This window comes from Microchirus variegatus (assembly GCF_963457635.1).
Source record: "Microchirus variegatus genome assembly, chromosome: 9".
NCBI lineage: Eukaryota > Metazoa > Chordata > Actinopteri > Pleuronectiformes > Soleidae > Microchirus > Microchirus variegatus.
In genome coordinates this window covers 30178511-30196112 of record NC_139810.1, presented here as the reverse complement: position 1 = coordinate 30196112, position 17602 = coordinate 30178511, and the positions used below count along the sequence as shown (strand labels likewise).

General features: G+C 40.5%; 1 protein-coding gene across 1 annotated transcript in view; it reads right to left on the bottom strand.

The window, feature by feature from the left end:
- Window positions 1-477: 477 nt before the first annotated feature.
- The window catches only part of LOC310931894 (acid-sensing ion channel 1-like), a gene marked incomplete at both ends in the record, with an annotated part of 72375 nt that continues 55250 nt past the window's right edge, over window positions 478-17602 (bottom strand). The window contains 8 exons of the mRNA XM_083895136.1: window positions 478-588; window positions 1653-1732; window positions 1829-1920; window positions 2704-2857; window positions 3009-3065; window positions 3996-4146; window positions 4916-5043; window positions 5262-5412. Coding sequence (XP_083751262.1) covers window positions 478-588; window positions 1653-1732; window positions 1829-1920; window positions 2704-2857; window positions 3009-3065; window positions 3996-4146; window positions 4916-5043; window positions 5262-5412 — 924 coding nt within the window. The remainder of the gene's footprint in view (window positions 589-1652; window positions 1733-1828; window positions 1921-2703; window positions 2858-3008; window positions 3066-3995; window positions 4147-4915; window positions 5044-5261; window positions 5413-17602) is intronic.

Genomic DNA, 17602 nt, shown 5'->3' with positions numbered 1-17602 from the left:
TCACATTTTTTAGCATATTCAGCATATACCTGCTATTGTCTGGCTTCAATGCAAGACTAATCGCTACCATTGTGACCTCAATTAACTGGTAAATGATTTGATTACTTTCAGGAAACTTATCAGGACATTTATGTGCAGATAAGTAGAAAGTAAAGACCTGTAATATAAAGTGTTAGGGCTGAATATATATATAATCACAGTGGTGACATACTGACAGACACCACAGTTTAACTGAATACAGATGAACCTTCAGTTCACTTCATGCCTTGATTTTCTGAATCTCTCACAAGTTGAGTCTGCTGTCCAGATGTTTGTGTGTCCGTGTCCTCACTTTAACCACATTGTTGTGTCCACCTCAAAGAATCTCACTTCACCAGGCACAGTTCAGACTGCTTCGTCGCTGCAGAAGTCTGCTTCGAGCAAAGTTCACGAAGCCGCTCAGAGGGGAGCGTCCTCCTCCCGACAGCTGCAGAGAACCTAGTGAAAATTACTGACATGACACTTGACGTCGTCCAAGCTCAGCACTGTTCCCTGGTCGGTGTTGTTGTGCTTCTTATCGGAGCAGCGACACAGTTTGTACTTTATCACCTGAGAAGAACCAGAGCAGTGAAGGTCACCAACAACTTACAACACATTTAATGCGCACAGCTTATGTACACATGTGAAGAAGCCCTGTGGTTCCCAAACTCACTTCCCAAACTCGTACCCCTTCAGACATTTGAAATAAAATCTCACATCAAATAATTAGTCATTTATTTCTCAATAATAGATTTTTGTTTTTGAGAAATCTAATGCAAGGTTTGTCTGAATTATGTCTCTGCCAGTTTTTTGTTTTCTTTGTCTTTGGGAATCACTGGTGTAGCCTCTAATATAAATAACCACAAATTTGTATGGTATTCCTGTATTAAAATGTTTTGTTATCCACTTAAAGCTGTAATGCAGGGAATGGAGAGGTGTCAGTGTCTGGGTAGTTACTCAAACTTCCTCATGGGGGCGACAGAAGTTCCACACTGGAGCTTAAACTCGCTCAATGAACTATTCAGTTTAATTTTCTGTAAGTTTAATTTCAACATTAGGGTCAAAGTTTTGTAGGATCAGTTATCTTTACATCTTTACTGATGAAAAATGTTCTGAAAAATCCCTCCAGATTGTGAAAATTCCCAGGATAATCCCAGCAGACGTGATCCCATTATTCTCAGTGGCAGCTAAAACTCTGTGTGATGTAAATTAATTACATGTATGTACTGCATGTAAGGTAAGTAAGAGTATAAGTAATATTGCACATTATCTGTTTGTTTTTATTTAATTTTTTATTTATTTAAGATATGATAGTCCTTTAGCAAGACAGTAAAGATAATAAATAATAAACATACATTTACAAGAAAGTACATAGAAAGATATTAACAATAAGACAATACAAAAGTAAAAAACTACAAGAACAATGTACATTGTTCTTGTAGTTTTATAGTTTAAATTGTTTTTTTTCAGTTAGTTAATGTCTTTTGTCTCACTCCTATTACCGAGTTGTATAATGTTTTTATTTCATGTTTTATTCACTATATTTGCTTTGGGTTGAAGCAAATAAAGATGTTACGAGCAAATAAAGTGACTTGCATCTCGTTTTTCGTCGTACTTTGTGAGAGAAGTCTCACCTCGTAAAAGTAGTCAAACAGCTCCAGAATGGTGAGTATGCTTGCTCCAATAAAGAGTCCCATCTGACCACCGATATCACCTGGGATACAAACAAATGGAATATAAGACAAGAGAGTATTTGATCATGAAGTTATCTTATTATTCAGTAATAATAACAATAATAATAATATTGTACCTAAAAGTCCAGCCACTTCATAAGCCTTCTTTTGTTCAATCGTCTCGTAGTTGAGAGCCTCAAAAAATATGTCTAAAACCAGGATATTCTCCCTGGTGAGGAAAGAAAACAAGTCAGTCACAACATTAATGTTCATTTTTATAACTATACAATTCAGTTATTACTATTTATTAAGAAACACTTAATATCTATTTATAGGTGGATATAATTTTAATGGAATAAACACAATTTAGTAATTGTAAACATGGTTGTAAACACTGTAACTGTAAAACTGGTAAGTTAAAGGTGCCATATGTAAGAATGTGGCCAAAAACGGTTACTACATTCAAATTCAAAATACCGAGGTCTTTTAGGTTTCATTTTCTGACGTAACTGGCAACCCGTGGTTGCTCGGCAGCTGAGACTCTACTGACTGCAATGATTGGTAAACGGCGGTAGGTGGCGCCACATGCCAAAACATGATTTCAAAACATAAACATGATTTGCAGTCTGCAAAATATTCTTTTTAATGCAAATATTTTGTTTGTATTGTTGTTGGTGAGTTCAGTTTGTTATATGAACATTATTCCTGAGTCTCTGTGACATATTAGGAGGATTTTTATGGCCAGTTGCTTTAGATTTATTACATAATGCACCTTTAATTTTCCTGAAAAAAAAAATTGGATTTAAAAAAAAATGTGAACTTATCTATAAATACTTATATGGTTAGTGGAAACCTAATTAAAAACAAAACGGTAATAATCTCTATTTATTTATATCTGACCTTTCAAGACCCACCTGCAGTACCCTTGTGGTCCACTGGGGGGCTGCGGCCCACTCTTTGGGCATCACATTTTCACACAATTCGGATAGTTACTAGTCTACTCACTACTTACTTAATGTATTGCTCAGATTTGTTGTATTTCTTGGCGAGATATTTGGCCGAGGCCTTGCTGGGGATCTTGACAAAGGACAACTCTTTGTTGTATCTGGTCATGTTGCACGGCGTCTCACAGACACAGAAGTCGTTGTCTCTTTCCACCAGGAAATCTGGAGGGAAAGAAAAATTACCTTTGACCCTTTGACCTTTGGAACAGCTCAGTGTTGCTGTGAAGATTTTAATGCATGTGTGTGTGAGCACATGTTTGCGGTTTCTGGCATGAATCAGTTCTTCAGAGACGATGGACGGAGACTTTCTTACCGAGAGCTGGGTCGGCACATTCTTTGTACAACTCGGGGGTGCAGTACGGAGCATCGCCTGCAGCCAAAGCAACACAAGCTCATATCAGTCAATTTATTCATGATTGTTGTAACTCTGACTTGAGGTATAGACGCCATTTTGGCCATTTTGGCAGGAAGCAGCACTGTTTAAATCCATAGAGATATAAAACTGGCAGAATACCAGTGCCAAAGTCTTTGATTTGTTGTTTTAGCAATACTATAATGACCATATAGTACACTCTTAGAAATAAAAGTGCTAAGTAGAACCATATAAGGTTCTTCGGCTTGTCCTCATAGGAGAAACCCTTTTTGGCTCCAGGTAGAACCTTTATAAAAAGGTTCCACCTGGAACCCTTTTGGAGGGTTCCACCAAGAACCCCTTTAAAACCCTTTATTCAGGAAAGGGGTTTTAAAGGGTTCTCTGGATCAAAATGGTTCTTCCTGGAACCATTAGTGTTACCAAGAACCCTTGCAAAACCCTTTCTTCGGGAAAGGGATTTTCAGAAGCAAATGGTTCAAAGTAGAACCTCAGCCCTCGTAGAAGAACCCTTTTGGAACCCTTATTTCTAAGAGTGTATTATTATTTCTCAATAATTTGGAAAACATCCTGGAAAAAACTGGAAAGACAGCTTGAAACTGGCACTGTTGCCATTCATTTACGTAAAGCTTTTCCTGCCAACATGGTGGTGTAAACAAACCGAGTCCAGAGCCTGTGGCCCTCTGCTATTTCTGTATGTTCTCTGTTCCCTTCTCTGTTTGTTTTTGTGTTTTTTTTAAATTAATAGTTTTTATTGCAAACTATACATCGTTCTATATAAAAACAAACAGTTTTATTTTGAAATTCTATATATTATTGTCACAGATTTTGAAATATCATGAGCTCGACTTGAGGTGTGTGTGTGTGTGTGTGTGTGTGTGTGTGTGTGTGTGTGTGTGTGTGTGTGTGTGTGTGTGTGTGTGTTCCTACCAGGCATGTGCACCATGCGACAGTTGCAGTTGTCCACCAGGTAGCGCGTTTCACAGTCGATGCGACACGCCGTGATGCTGTAGCTGTCAAAGAAGTCTGAATCCATGGGCGTCACCTTGCAGTCGCCCCACGGTGGCGGCAGATATATCAGCTGCGATATGACGACACGTCATTAAAAGATCGTCGTTAAAACAATGGAAATCTTGTCTTTGTGCGTTCATCAAATGATCCAACAAACTACAGATTTGAGTTTTATTGCATTTTGACAAAATATACCAACTTTTCTGCAAACTTTTTTCCTATTTACCTCAGCTTTCCTCGGGTTTTAGTCGTAAATAACTGTTATGAAAACATGAATAAATCATGAATTACTGTTTCCGATATTTTAAACTCAGGAACTTTATATGAAATAATACATTTGTTTTATTGTGATGTTTAAAAAACAAAGAAAAACGGCAAATTTCAATACAACAGTGAATAAAATTAAATGCTTCGTCAGTCGAAAGCAGTATAATCTGCCAGATGTGGAGAAATTAATCTTACAAATAATAATAAAAATTCAGCTTTTTTCTCAACTAGAGACGAGTTTTAAAATAGACTTGTGACTTTAAAAGATAATGGCTGTTAATAAATTACCAAGTAAGTTAGAAGCAAGTTACAACTCCAACGTTGACCTATAATCCACTGCTGTCAATTATTTTAATGATCATGTCTTCATCAAGTCAATTAATCAACTCATATTCACATTTTCTGAAGCACATTACAAACAAGAATCCTCTCATTTGAAGTCATTAGAGTGTTTCATTCTCTTACATGTTAGGGAAGTCATTCTAACCATTTGGATTAATGATCATAATTTCATTATGCTTGGCTTTTGGATTATTATTTGGACAAAATTCCACACAAAATTGTGTTTGTACCCTTTGCTCTTGGCAGGAAACAAATGTCTGGAACCCTGGTGCCACTCCGAACCCGAGCTGGTCGATGAAGGACGGCTCATCCTGACTGTGGATCTGAACTTTGACCCCGGCTTCAAACGACGTCTCATCTGCAGGAAGATGAAGGCGGTGAGATCGGTGTGCGACACAAAGTGAAAGCTTATTTCTCTAGTGAGTCCAGACACTTGGAAGAGGGTTTTTTTTTTCTCCTCTGAGTTTCACACTCTGAGGGATTAACTCACACACACACACACACACACACATATACACACTGCTGGAGTGTGACACATAATCAGCTCTGAGTTGGAGTAAATGATGGCCCGTTCACCTGTTTCTCCCCACACTGGCAGATATTCATCTTGCTGAATGTCCAGCATGAGCTCCAGTCCATTACCCATACCTCCCTTGGTGGTGATGAGGGCAGAGCGTCCATCACCTGCTGCATTAAAGGTGTAACACTTCCCATAGCGAGTGAAGACCTGCGGTGACACACGAGACATTTTATTGACATTTTTTCCTGAAACACAAAAACAGTACGATTTTGACATATTTGAGCCTCCATTAATTAAACGAAACCATTCGAAACAGAAGAAATGGTTCAAAGGTCATTTGTAAAGTTGTCTTTTTGGTTTGGAATGAAAATCCACATCCAAAATGTGGTTTGAACAGAAGCATAAAATAGCTTTAAATACAGCACTTACAGTAAATATAATTATTTCTTTCCACTGTGGTATGAAATTACCAGAGATTAAGCGCCGTCTCATCACGTTAGTGAGCTTAACAGCGAGGATCCACTAGGGGTCAGTGTTTGTCTCTGATATATGCATTTATGTGTGTGAGTGAGTGTGTGTGTATATATATATATATATATATATATTAAAAAAAAGATTACATGGAAGAAAGGAGCGTGATTGGCAGAAAGAGAGGAGAGATGAGGAGAAAGAAAGAAAGAAAGAAAGAAAGAAAGAAAGAAAGAAAGAAAGAAAGAAAGAAAGCCAGCATGAGTTGATGGAGATTGACTGAATGCCCTTTATTGCACTTATAATGACTCTGATGTTACCATGGCGACCAACGCATCCCAGCCAGGAATAATGTATCCTTAGCTAAAGAGATGTCAAGACACCGATTGTCAGATTGGAGCTGTGTGTAAGGAAAAATGTAAATCACAAAAGCCCACGTGACATTTTCATGCAGACCATAAATAGACGGAAACCTAATTAATATGGAGATTTTCTTTAGCGGAGAATTAATCTCGCTTTAGAGCTTTTAGTGAGTGAGTGAGTGAGCGGAAGGGCCGTTTGGAGCAGGCTATTTTTCAACACGACGTCACAAAATATCATCATATCTACGGTTTGAAAATAAACAACAACAAAACAAAACAAACAAACAAGCAAACAAAAACAACCGCAGACAGAGTTTGGCTTCTGCCAAGGGCAGTTTAAACATTTCAGTCATCCATCACGAGAAGTCAGTTGATGCAAACATCAATCTGAGCGGAGAGGGGGGGGGGGGGGGGGCAAAAACATTCTGCACTATCAAGAAAGGCGAATGAAAGGCAAGACAGGTCTCAAATCACAGAGGGAATAATAAGAGGATTGTTTGTAGGGCGGCGCGGTGGAGTCGTGGTTTGAAATGGTGCCTCGTGGGCAGCAATGGGGTTTCAGTTTGATCTCCAGGTCTGACAAGGTTCCTTCCACAGTCCAAAGACATGTAAACTGGGGGTTAGTTATTACAGTAGTACAGAATTGCCTTTTTAAAGAAGCACCAATATTTGACTGAATGTACCTCTTGGGTCATTCTTTTGAAAAATCCCACTAATTTCTAAATGTCAATTTCCAAACTTTTGGTTTTTTTTACAATCAGAGTTTCATTTCCTGGTCCGATTTCAGTGATTTCAGTGAACACACAACCTTCAAGTTGAAAGACGACTTGCTAAAGTCGCACTAAGCAAGACTTCACGCTGCTGTACCGTGAAGTCAGAGTTTAACCATTAGAAAGACGACAAATTATGTAACATACAGGACCTGATTAGAATAAAACTATCTAAGGTTTCTAATCCGTCCAGAGGACAGATTTAGGGTGAATTCCAATTCCTATCTTAACCCTCAATCTCAAAAATGTGCGCTCCCTCTAGTGCAAGTGCTGTCCCGATTCTCAGAAAAATTAAGTTGAGGGGCAAGTTTTAGGGCTGCATCGCCCTCAATGTTGACATTTTTTTCTGAGACCACCCTTGGGAGCAAGGGCTACCCCTAACCCTCATAATGCATTGCGTGTTTTCACATAACAAAGATGGCGCCGAAAGCGGCGAAACGATTACACTACAAATTAAGTATTTTCTTTGTTAATAGAGATATAAAAATGATGAAAACCATTGTATTATCTTAGTTTAGGCCCATATTATGGATTACTGACATCATTGTTGCGTAACATTTATTTTTATTTTACGATCTTTTATCAATAGCCGGCCGGTGCGGACAAGTGATCGTTTGCTATGGTTTACCTTTCAATAAGCCGTGGTGTGTGGTAACTGTCAGCTGAATATGTCCATGGTTGTGGTATTTGTATGAGTATCATCTTATAACTAACTGACAACCTAATAACTTGACTGACAAACGGATCGTAATAAATAATCCTGACGTAAATGTGTCCTTCTTCTTCTTTTTTGGAGTTGAAAGACTTGACGCAGCTTTGGCGTTATTCTGCCCCCTACAGTCTGAAGACGTATCTGCATTTAAGGGGTGTCCCATTTCTAAGTGACAAAATAACCCTCAACACTTGGTTTTGAGGGCCAGTTAAGATTAAGGGTTGAGCTTGAGGGTTAAGATAGGAATTGGAATTGGCCCCAAATCTATGTATGGTCATAAATGTGGCCACATGGATTCTCAAGAACGTAAAACCATGTCAGAAGTTCTGCCATGCTCCACACCAGGTGCTGTTTTCTCTTCATTAAAACCTCTCCTCCCACACCTTTCTCACATCATAATTAAGAGCGAGGGGCTGCTGCCCGCCAACTCCTTCTATAACTTCCCCGAAAGCCGACGTTCGCGCCCACCCAGCGTTTCTATTATTATCTGATCTAATGTTATCAACCTGCTGCAGGTGGCCTTCTCTGCACAGTCAACCACATGTGATGTTGACAGCATGTGAAGCCCGGGGGGTTAAAGTAACATCTGTAGGAGGAAACCCAGCTGTCACGGAAGACGCCGCCCTGTCTCCGTGAATGAAAGCATAAATGTGTCAAATCATACAGCGCCTGCACTTGCTGTCGCGTCATAAATAAACCAATCCTTACAGTACATAGAATGTAAAGTGACATAAAACGTGCGTCCTTTGAACGATACGCAGATGTGAAGGTGACGTTAGGTCAGAGTACTAATAGTTAATGGTGTAACAGAGGTAGGAATTAAAAAAAAACATTTATCATGCATAATGCACACGCACACACGGCACGGTACATATACTGCAGCTGCATGTTCTGTTTGTCATGATGAATGAATAAATAATTGCCTACATATGGAAAATGTTACCCTACAGTAAGAGACACAAGCAGAGGCGATTCTAGAGTCTGTAGGGGCCCTAAGCAAAAATTCCCAGGGGGCCCTTCCAACCAGTGTTCATCACCATTATCAAGTGAGTTCAAAATATATATTTTTTTCCCCGAAATGAATGAAATAACATGGAAAACATTGTAATTAAAAATTATGTGAACATATACATGTAAAGAACAATAAAATACTGTAAATAGCTTTTAAAAAACTATATAAACTTAGTAAAAAAATACATTACACTGTAAAGAACCCACATTATAAAACAATATAAATATATAGAACAATAAGTACTGTAAATAACTGAAAAAAAAACATATAAATTAAGTAATAAAAAAGATATGCATTACACTGTAAATAATCCTCTTCATTTTCCAACTTGCAGAACGATAACTTCCCACAGGTTAAAGTGAGGTGGGGCCTCTTTAGGGAGGTTTCTACTGAGATGTCATTGCAAATAGCCCATTGTTTTTTAAGGGGGACGGGGAGGCGGCTGGTCACTGCACATTTCAGTAAAAACAGCCCTCACGCTCCGAGTGTCGGGAGTTGCCTGCCTTGCCGGTTCACAATCTGCGCCTCTGGACACAAGGGACGATAAACGGTCAAATAAGTGTCACAAAGTACAAAAATGGCCTGTTTAGCTGTGAAATATGACACATGCAGTATAATCTTCACACTGTTGTAGAGGTAAATAAAAAAGCAAACCAATCCCCCCCCCTCTTTTTTCCCCCCACTGAAATCAATACGTTACTCATGAACTGCTGTTTGCACACAGGCTGTAATCTTCAGAGCGACGTGATCAATAAAAGCTGCCACTCACACACAATTTCCCCATGTATTGAAAAGCACTCAACAGCGATGCGCCGCGCCGCCACTAATCAGTATGCGCGTCGCTATGCAGATCATGTTTTCAGAGCAACACTTGATTCTGAAAGAATATCTAAATCACAAATCCGTGCACTTTGCCATCCATTTAACAAGGTCTTAATACAGTTCTGCAAACTGCGAGCTACTAAAAGACGTCTCAGCAGGGTAAGTTCAATCCATTAGTGCTCTGTTGTTTTACGGGGGACGGTTTCAGAGACTTTAAAGCTGTCTGGGGGAAAGTGCAGACACTTTGACTGTTATTATGGCTCCTGTTGAAATGCACGTCACAGAGGAAGCTGCTGCGATGTAAATGCAACAGCAAGTTGGCGTAAAAAAAAAACATCCACAATTGTTGCGTTCTGTTGTGTGTGTGTGTGTGTGTGTTATGTCATTTAGGACTGTAATTCAACAAGGATTTTTTATCTGACCGCTGGAAAAATGGAAAATTTCACACTTTACTGAGTACCTTCATACATGAATTCACACTCTGAACATGAAGGGATTAATATTAATAAGAAGTATGCAGCCATGTTAGTGGGCAGAGGTGGGGAAAAACTCAGAATATTGAGCTACTGCTCAAGTTCTGTGCTTATGCTTCAAGGCAATTTTAGTGGTGTTTTTCTTACATTTTGATTTGGATAAAATAATTGACAGCACACGTAGATACACACAGATATGACATATTTACATGTCATATCTGTGTGTCAATCATGGGTGTCAGATTATCTTGGCCAAATGATGTAAGTGTGAGGGATTAACAGACACAAAGTCTCCCCGATTTCAAATCAGTATTAAACACATGTCATGATGTACAGTGATTGAGGATGTAATATTCTATCTATCTATCTATCTATCTATCTATCTATCTATCTATCTATCTATTAGCTTAAAGTTAGCTGAAAGAAGACATTGCTAGCTAAGAGAATACATTGCTATCTATCTATCTCGGGGGCCGCCATTGGCTCGCGGGGCCGCACTTTGAGAACCAATGCTCTAATGTGTGACCTGCTGCTAACAAGGGTGATGTTTGTGTGAGTGGAGTCAAACCTATGCAGCTCCGCACCACTGTAAAAAATGTATCACAGTAAATCTCGTAAATCTCACACATGATTTCAGCACAAATGCTAAAAAAAAACTCCGGCCACCCACTCCTCTACTCACTTCTGAATGAAACGTTGACTCACCACACTAATTGGAAGAGAAGAAGAGAAAATACAAACTATACGCAGCGACTGAAAAAACCAGAGGCACATTGTGTGAGTGTGTGTGTGTGTTTGTGTAATAATGATGACGTGGAATCAAACCCCGAGTCAGTGTTGTCTAAACTAAAGTTGAGATGAGAGGAGGGCAAATATACGTAGAGAAGAAACTGCAGGACTCCTCAAAGAGCATGGATCAATGAAAACTGCTTTTCTCAATTAGAGAGACGAGACAAAAAGACCAAAAACACCACTTTGATCCTGACTGAAATACTTGGATTGTTTGACGTTGGAAACATCAGCTGGCGTTTCCTTAAGCCAGGGGTCTCAAACTCAAATGACCTGGGGGCCAATGCGCATTTATTGTGGTCAAGAGGGGGCCGGCCTAGAGAACAAAAAGTTCAACTGTTCAAAATATTACATCATGATATCACACGTATACTTAATAATACTATTTATGATGCAAAATTAATGTGTTAATATCAAAAACAGACATTTATTTTAAATTACATTAATAACAGCGTGGACAACCGTAATTAAAATTCGTACCAGGAGCCATTTCGGTCACTGCCATTCGTGGCTCGGGCCCTAACAAGTGTATTTATATATGTAATTGAATGTTGTATATGATACATTTAATAATGGGATAATTATGACCAAATGTCTTATAATTACTATTAAAATAAACATTGCTAGCAAACATATATTATATTCTATCCCCTCGCTGGCAGCTGTGCCTCAGCTACACACTGTGTTTAAAAGACGGTGAGGTTGTGGGTGATGTTTTCATTATAACATGATATTAAGTGGGGGGCCGCATGTAATCAGTTGGGGGGCCGCATGTGGCCGCCAGTTTGAGACCCCTGCCTTAAGCCCAATGTATACTCCTGCATAAAGTGCTCTACGTAGGTTATGCAGAGCCCTCTGCGTCGATGGAGAGCCTGTAGGAGAGAGCCTCTGCGTCGTCTCCAACTGCACAAAATGTTTTTTAAGCGTCCGTCACTCAGTCAAGGGACAACGGAGACGGCAAGGGCTGCGATTGGTCCTCAGGACAGGCTGAGATAACGCTACTCTTTGCCGGCCACTGTGCGCACCGAGCGTCCACAGTGGCGGAGCTGATCACCGCCGACAACATCGCTGCCAAACTATAAATACGTCATATCTTAAGCACTTAAGAACAACCTTGCGTATCGACCCCTACTGATCGGGCAGGAAAGTGCAGTGCGTATCCGTTACCACGACGAAGAAGTATGAAGGCTCGCGGGGTCTCCGTGGTTACGCAGTCGGAGAAGTATAATGTGGCCTTTATACAGCGCCATCATGAGGTCAAAACTGTGGTTCATCCATTATTTGAAATAATGACCAACGATGTGCAAACATAATGGAATTGTGATTAATCAGGTGAAGTGTTTTCTTTCGTCAATCGTTAAAAGTAGTATTCAGATTATTCAGCCTCTTGAATGTGAATATTTTCATGACATATTCTGACAGTGTAACAAAGACATCATTAAAATTGAATACTTTTGGTTTGTGGACAAAATAAGACGTTCAAGAACATCATCATTTCGAGTCCATATTTTTCAACAATTTCTGATTTCTGAACAATCTGATTATAAAAATGATGAAAAACTCAAGATGACCTTTGTAATTCCTCTTGTGCTACTGCTTCTTCTTATTCTGTGAACACATCTATTTAGTTATTTGATTCTAAAGAGTCAGTACTCTGAAAATTGCTGCTTTACTCGTCACTAGTCACTAGTGTGTCTGTTTGTGTCGCGTATTAAACGACGTCACGGCGGTTTCATGCAGCTGCGCTACGATGACTCCTCCCACGTTGAGGAGCTACTATAGAAATGGAAAACGATACCAAACCGGGTAGAGTCGAACTGTGCGACTGAGTCTTGCTGGAACTGTATAGTGGAAAAGCACCGTAAGACCCTGCAGTCTCTGACTTTGCATTTCATAATCATGTTTGTGAGAAGCCAAAACTTGTGATTAAAATACGAATGTGGAGTCCTTCTGAACGTCCAAGTTTGTTTTTCGCAGAAGAAACCACCTCTAAAAGTTTTCATGGCTTCGCCGTCTTGGTGTTTTCAGCCGTAGTTGCTGTTGTGTGAAGCTGTGTCTCGTTTTACTCACGCTGTGTGCTTCTTCTGCCTTTCCTGCTCAGCCTGGAGGCTTTATCCCAAAAAGAGTAAATTGTGTATCAGTTTTTTGGGGAAGTGTCCTGTATCGATCATAAATGTAAAGAAGCAGAACTACTCCTTCTCCCTCCAAAGTCAAATTAATGAGTGAGCATTGATCAAGATCAAGTGGAGCTCATCGACTCGTGGACGACAGCATGGTGCAGCACAGGCTTGTGCAAACTCCACTGTAATGGTGAAGTGTGGATGGCACGTCCTCCTGATGTTGTTTGCCATCAAGAAGAAAGCAGGCGATGTTCGCCAAAACTTTCCCAGCGCTTGAGGAAATTGGGTGTTAAAACCCATTTAAATGTTAGAACTCAATATGCTATCATCGGTCTCTCTCCAACCTCGACCTGCTGCTTTATAGATAAAATATCATAAAACCTCCTGCAGCGTTGTGAGGGGAATTTCTTTTTTTTTTTAATCTGTCATATATTTGGGTTTTAAAACCTCCAGCTACCACACAATAAAAAAAAAATAATAATTCTTACCCTCCTACATTTTCTTCCTCCCTGGTCTGAGTTGCACTTGTTCCCTAGTGCCTCCTGAACTATGATGTTGTTTCCTCAGTGGACTCCTCTGCCTCTCCTGCCACACTACCTCACCCGCCCTTGCTTCATTTGATGAATATTTCACAGGCCAGTGGAGACAGTTCTTCTCCTCCTCTCTCATCTTATTCCCAGACACGGGGCACACACTCTCAGTACCTATCACCCTCAGAGTCTATGGCATCATCGCTGAGGAGGGCTGAGGAGTAACTCAGGGAGACCAGGAGAGAGTGCGTAGCATATCATATGAAGAGAGAAAAAAAATGGGACGTGTGCATTCACTGAGGTTATAAATGCCTCAAAGGGCTGCCTGTAAATCAGAACAATGCTGATCACTGCAGGGTATATTGAGAAAAAAAAAAACCCAGGTTAAATCAGGATCAGGTGTGCATTGAAATACTTTATGGAGCAGGGTAGATCCATTATTTTCTGGAGCATTGTTTTTTACTGTATTGCTTAAAATCCTCTTCACACCCTGATTGTAACCAATTTATTAATGCATTGTCACAAAAATCAAAAAAACAACATTCTCTCCTTACTGACATTTGTTTTAACAATGTTTAAAAATAATTTCCTCGAGACAGTCCCTTTTATGACTTTGACCCAGAGTCAGACCCAGAGTCAGAAGACACTGTCGCTCATGAAACACCTCCACAACGGACGTTATTCTTCTTCTGCGGTTCAATGTACGCAACCGGATGTGCCCGGACTAGTGCCCGGAGCAGGACGATCTGCTGTTCAGGAGAACCGCTGTTTACGTAACCGGACCAGGTTTTTTCAGAGATCTCGCTGAGCCCGAGATAGAAAACACAGCGTTCTCAGCAGTGGCTGAACTGTTTGTTTTGAACCTTCAGGGCTTCTTCAACAAGGTAATGACGCAGATACACACTAAAAAACAGCGTTAATTGGAACTTCAGGTCTACGTCCGCTTTAGTGCATTGTCACAAAAAAAAAACCCCAACATCCAATCATATTGAATGGCCCAAATTAATTAATTGGATCCATCAAACTGCCATCTGCCCCACCTTCCCGCCTAGGCGTGCACCCCTCTTCGTGTGCTAATCGTGCACGCTCATCTGTGCTCGTTGCGTGTTCCTAAGCACTGGAGGCGGAGCTTCAGAGGTCTGAAGAAAGGCGCTTGGACTCTTTCAAATTCAAAATGTAGCGTGCTCTAACTGGGACGATTAGTCGCTCAATTTTGACATTCTACATAATTAATAGTTGATATCATTAGTGATGCTGTATAATGTCAAACATTCTCAGAATCCATCTGTTTCTCCAAATGTGACGGGTAAATGATTTCCCTTAAAATTGTTAATGTCTACAGGAAATACCATAAGCTGCAATAAATAACATCGTTTAGAAGGGAAATGTCTCCTTGGTGGAATCATTACCCACTCTGACGTCTTAAATATCAAGAATCTCCAGCTACAATCACATGTTTAAATGTATTTCTGACAGGTATAATTATCTCTGCTGTGTTACAGTATATAAAGTAGGACAATAAAGAGTAACTCAATGTTCCTCATCCTAAAACTTGCATTTAGTGTAAACACAACAGAAACACCTGTTTTATTAAGTAGAGAAATATCATTTTAAGCCGAAATGTGTACTTCTATCATCTGTATTGCAAATCATTGGCAATTTGACAGACATTTCTATGACAGCGATGCTAATATTATTGGGTTGCGGTGACATTTGAATGAAAAATAATATATAATTGCAGCTCTGCTGAAAGGCCACTTTATTTGAAAGTGGCACCATCTTTTCGTGCCATTTAGACAAAATTCTTGAGCGGTAGAAATTTTGAAATCAGCGGTGAATAAAAGAGCGATGTCCTCTGAGAAAAAATGGTTGGCGAGTCACAGCAGAACAACATAATAACTGATCATGTAGTGGCAGAAGAGCCGGCGGGGGAAACTCTCTCCCTCTCAGGACAACTAATTGTTGGTTTGCAATCTCTCTGGTGGATGGTCTTGCAGTAGCTACACACCAACAGCCTGGGGGAATGTAGCCTGTAATTCCTCCCACCTATAACTGTTATTCTCTCGGAGGAGAGAGGAGACGAAGGGGTTCTCTCTTTTTTTTTCTGAAAACCTGCTTTAAAACTGAAAAATGACACTTTTAAAATTCCTCCAGGGCAGAATGTTCCCGGTGAATAATGGACATGGTCATGTGAGGTTTGGATGGGCAATATAAATGTCTTAAAACGGCGGCGTCGCATTCATTTAACGGCTTTTCAGCGTTTTACAGAGGCTCTGCCAGTTAGCAGATGCCTGCTTAGTCAACCTGTAAGAGAACAGAGAAAGAGAAGACTATGTTTAGATGATAAATAGCTGCTCAAAGGGAGTAGATAAACCTTTTTTTTCTTTTTCTTTTTCTTAAATGTGGCTGTGCTATACTGTATGGCATTGGCATATTATCAACACTGAAACTGAATTACTCACTCTACCGCACCAAAGTCCATAGAGAAAATCAAAATTTCTACATCGATGCACGCAGGAGTTGTTCCATCCATTGCTTCATGTCACTTTCCAGTCATGAAACTGAGGAACAGTAGCAACTATATTGTTTCATAGACATCACAGATTTAAGCAGGTGTAGACAGTCTTTAGTTAAAGCTCACATAGAGTGGTCCTGTTGCACATATATGTTAGTTATGGAGGTCTACTTACATACATTAACTTATTTTTATGGTCAAAAACCTCCTTGTTGCTGTAAACGAGCCGATATAAATCTCTCTTTTCTGACGCTGTCCTCAGTCGCGATATTTCAGACATAAATCTCTCACCCAGAAGACAGAGTGTGTTGTGATTGGCCAGCCAGCGTAGAGCCTACCCAACTGTCTTGTGATTGGCCAATACCCGAAGGAGTGACATATTCAGCACATCCGCTCTCAGAAGCGCAGCTCCCCCCTCTGGAACGGTGGATGCACTGCTCCCCATTATCAAAACATTGTTTTAACAATGTTTAAAAATAGCTTCTTCACGACTCCCTGCCTCAGTCCCTTTTATGACTTTGACCCAGAGTCAGACCCAGAGTCAGAAGACACTGTCGCTTGTGAAACACCTCCACAACGGACGTTATTCTTCTTCTGCGGTTCAATGTACGCAACCAGATGTGCCTGGACTAGTGCCCGGAGCAGGAGGATCTGCTGTTCAGGATAAATGCTGTTTGCGTAACCGAACCAGGTTTTTTCAGAGATCTCGCTGAGCCCTAGATTACAATAAAACACAGCGTTCTCAGCAATGGCTGAACTGTTTGTTTTGAAACTTCAGGGCTCCGTAAACAAGGTAATGATGCAGATACACACCAAAAAAACAGCGTTAATTGGAAATTCCGGTCTAGGTCCGCTTTAAGTGGCTAAAAGTCAGTGACAATAATATGCCAATACCTCATATACATCCACACTTTAAAAGCACTAAAACATTCACCATCAGGCAGTTATACGATGGAGTTATGGCTCACAACTTGCAAACCCCTTCTTTCCTCATCTTCCCCTTGAGCCCAGATATGCGACAGGACCATATGGGACGACGTTAAAACCTCCGCTGCCTGCCCTTTTTCGCTGTTGTTGTCTCAGGCATCACGGTCGACTACAAATCTCCTGCCTGCCCACGTGAGTGTGTGCCAACCATGTTGAAAGCCCACGTTACAACAGAGACTGAGACAGAGACTGAGAGCCAGCAGCCTGCTGTAACTCCAGTGTGTACCATTCACTTGTGTGGGACAGCTGAGCAAAACATTGAAGGACAAATAGCCCCCAGGCCGTGTCAGAGGCGCAGAGGCCTGACCACAGCTGAGGGTGTTTGAAGATGCAGACATCAGAGCTAACTACGATTAAATCCTCCTGTGTTGAGTGTGTGACCACAGCGTTTCACAATGTAGAGTCAGACAGCTACAGTGTTGCTTTGGCAATGTTTCAAAGACAACACGGTATAGAATCTGACTGACATGGCTGGTGGTGCCCTGAGACTTTGCAAACACCTATGCGAAACCAACCAAGCAAACTCTGGTCCGTGCGGAATAAGTGGGTCTTGGTTCGCTTGGTTCGGGAAATTCAATCAGAATATCCAACGAATCAAAGACAGGAAGTGAGGGTAGTCTGCTGCCTCACCTGCTGCTCATACTAGGCAGCTTCTTGTAAACAATCAGGCTGAAGGGGATGGATTTCCGTTTTCGGTCCTGGCCAATCGCTGAGCCGGGTTTTCCTTCTTCCTCGTGCTTTTATTCTCCATGGTCAGTGTTTTTTTTGGGGCTGTATTACCCCAAAACTAGCACTAACCAGGGAAAATAAAAGCATGAGGAAGACAACTCAACTTTT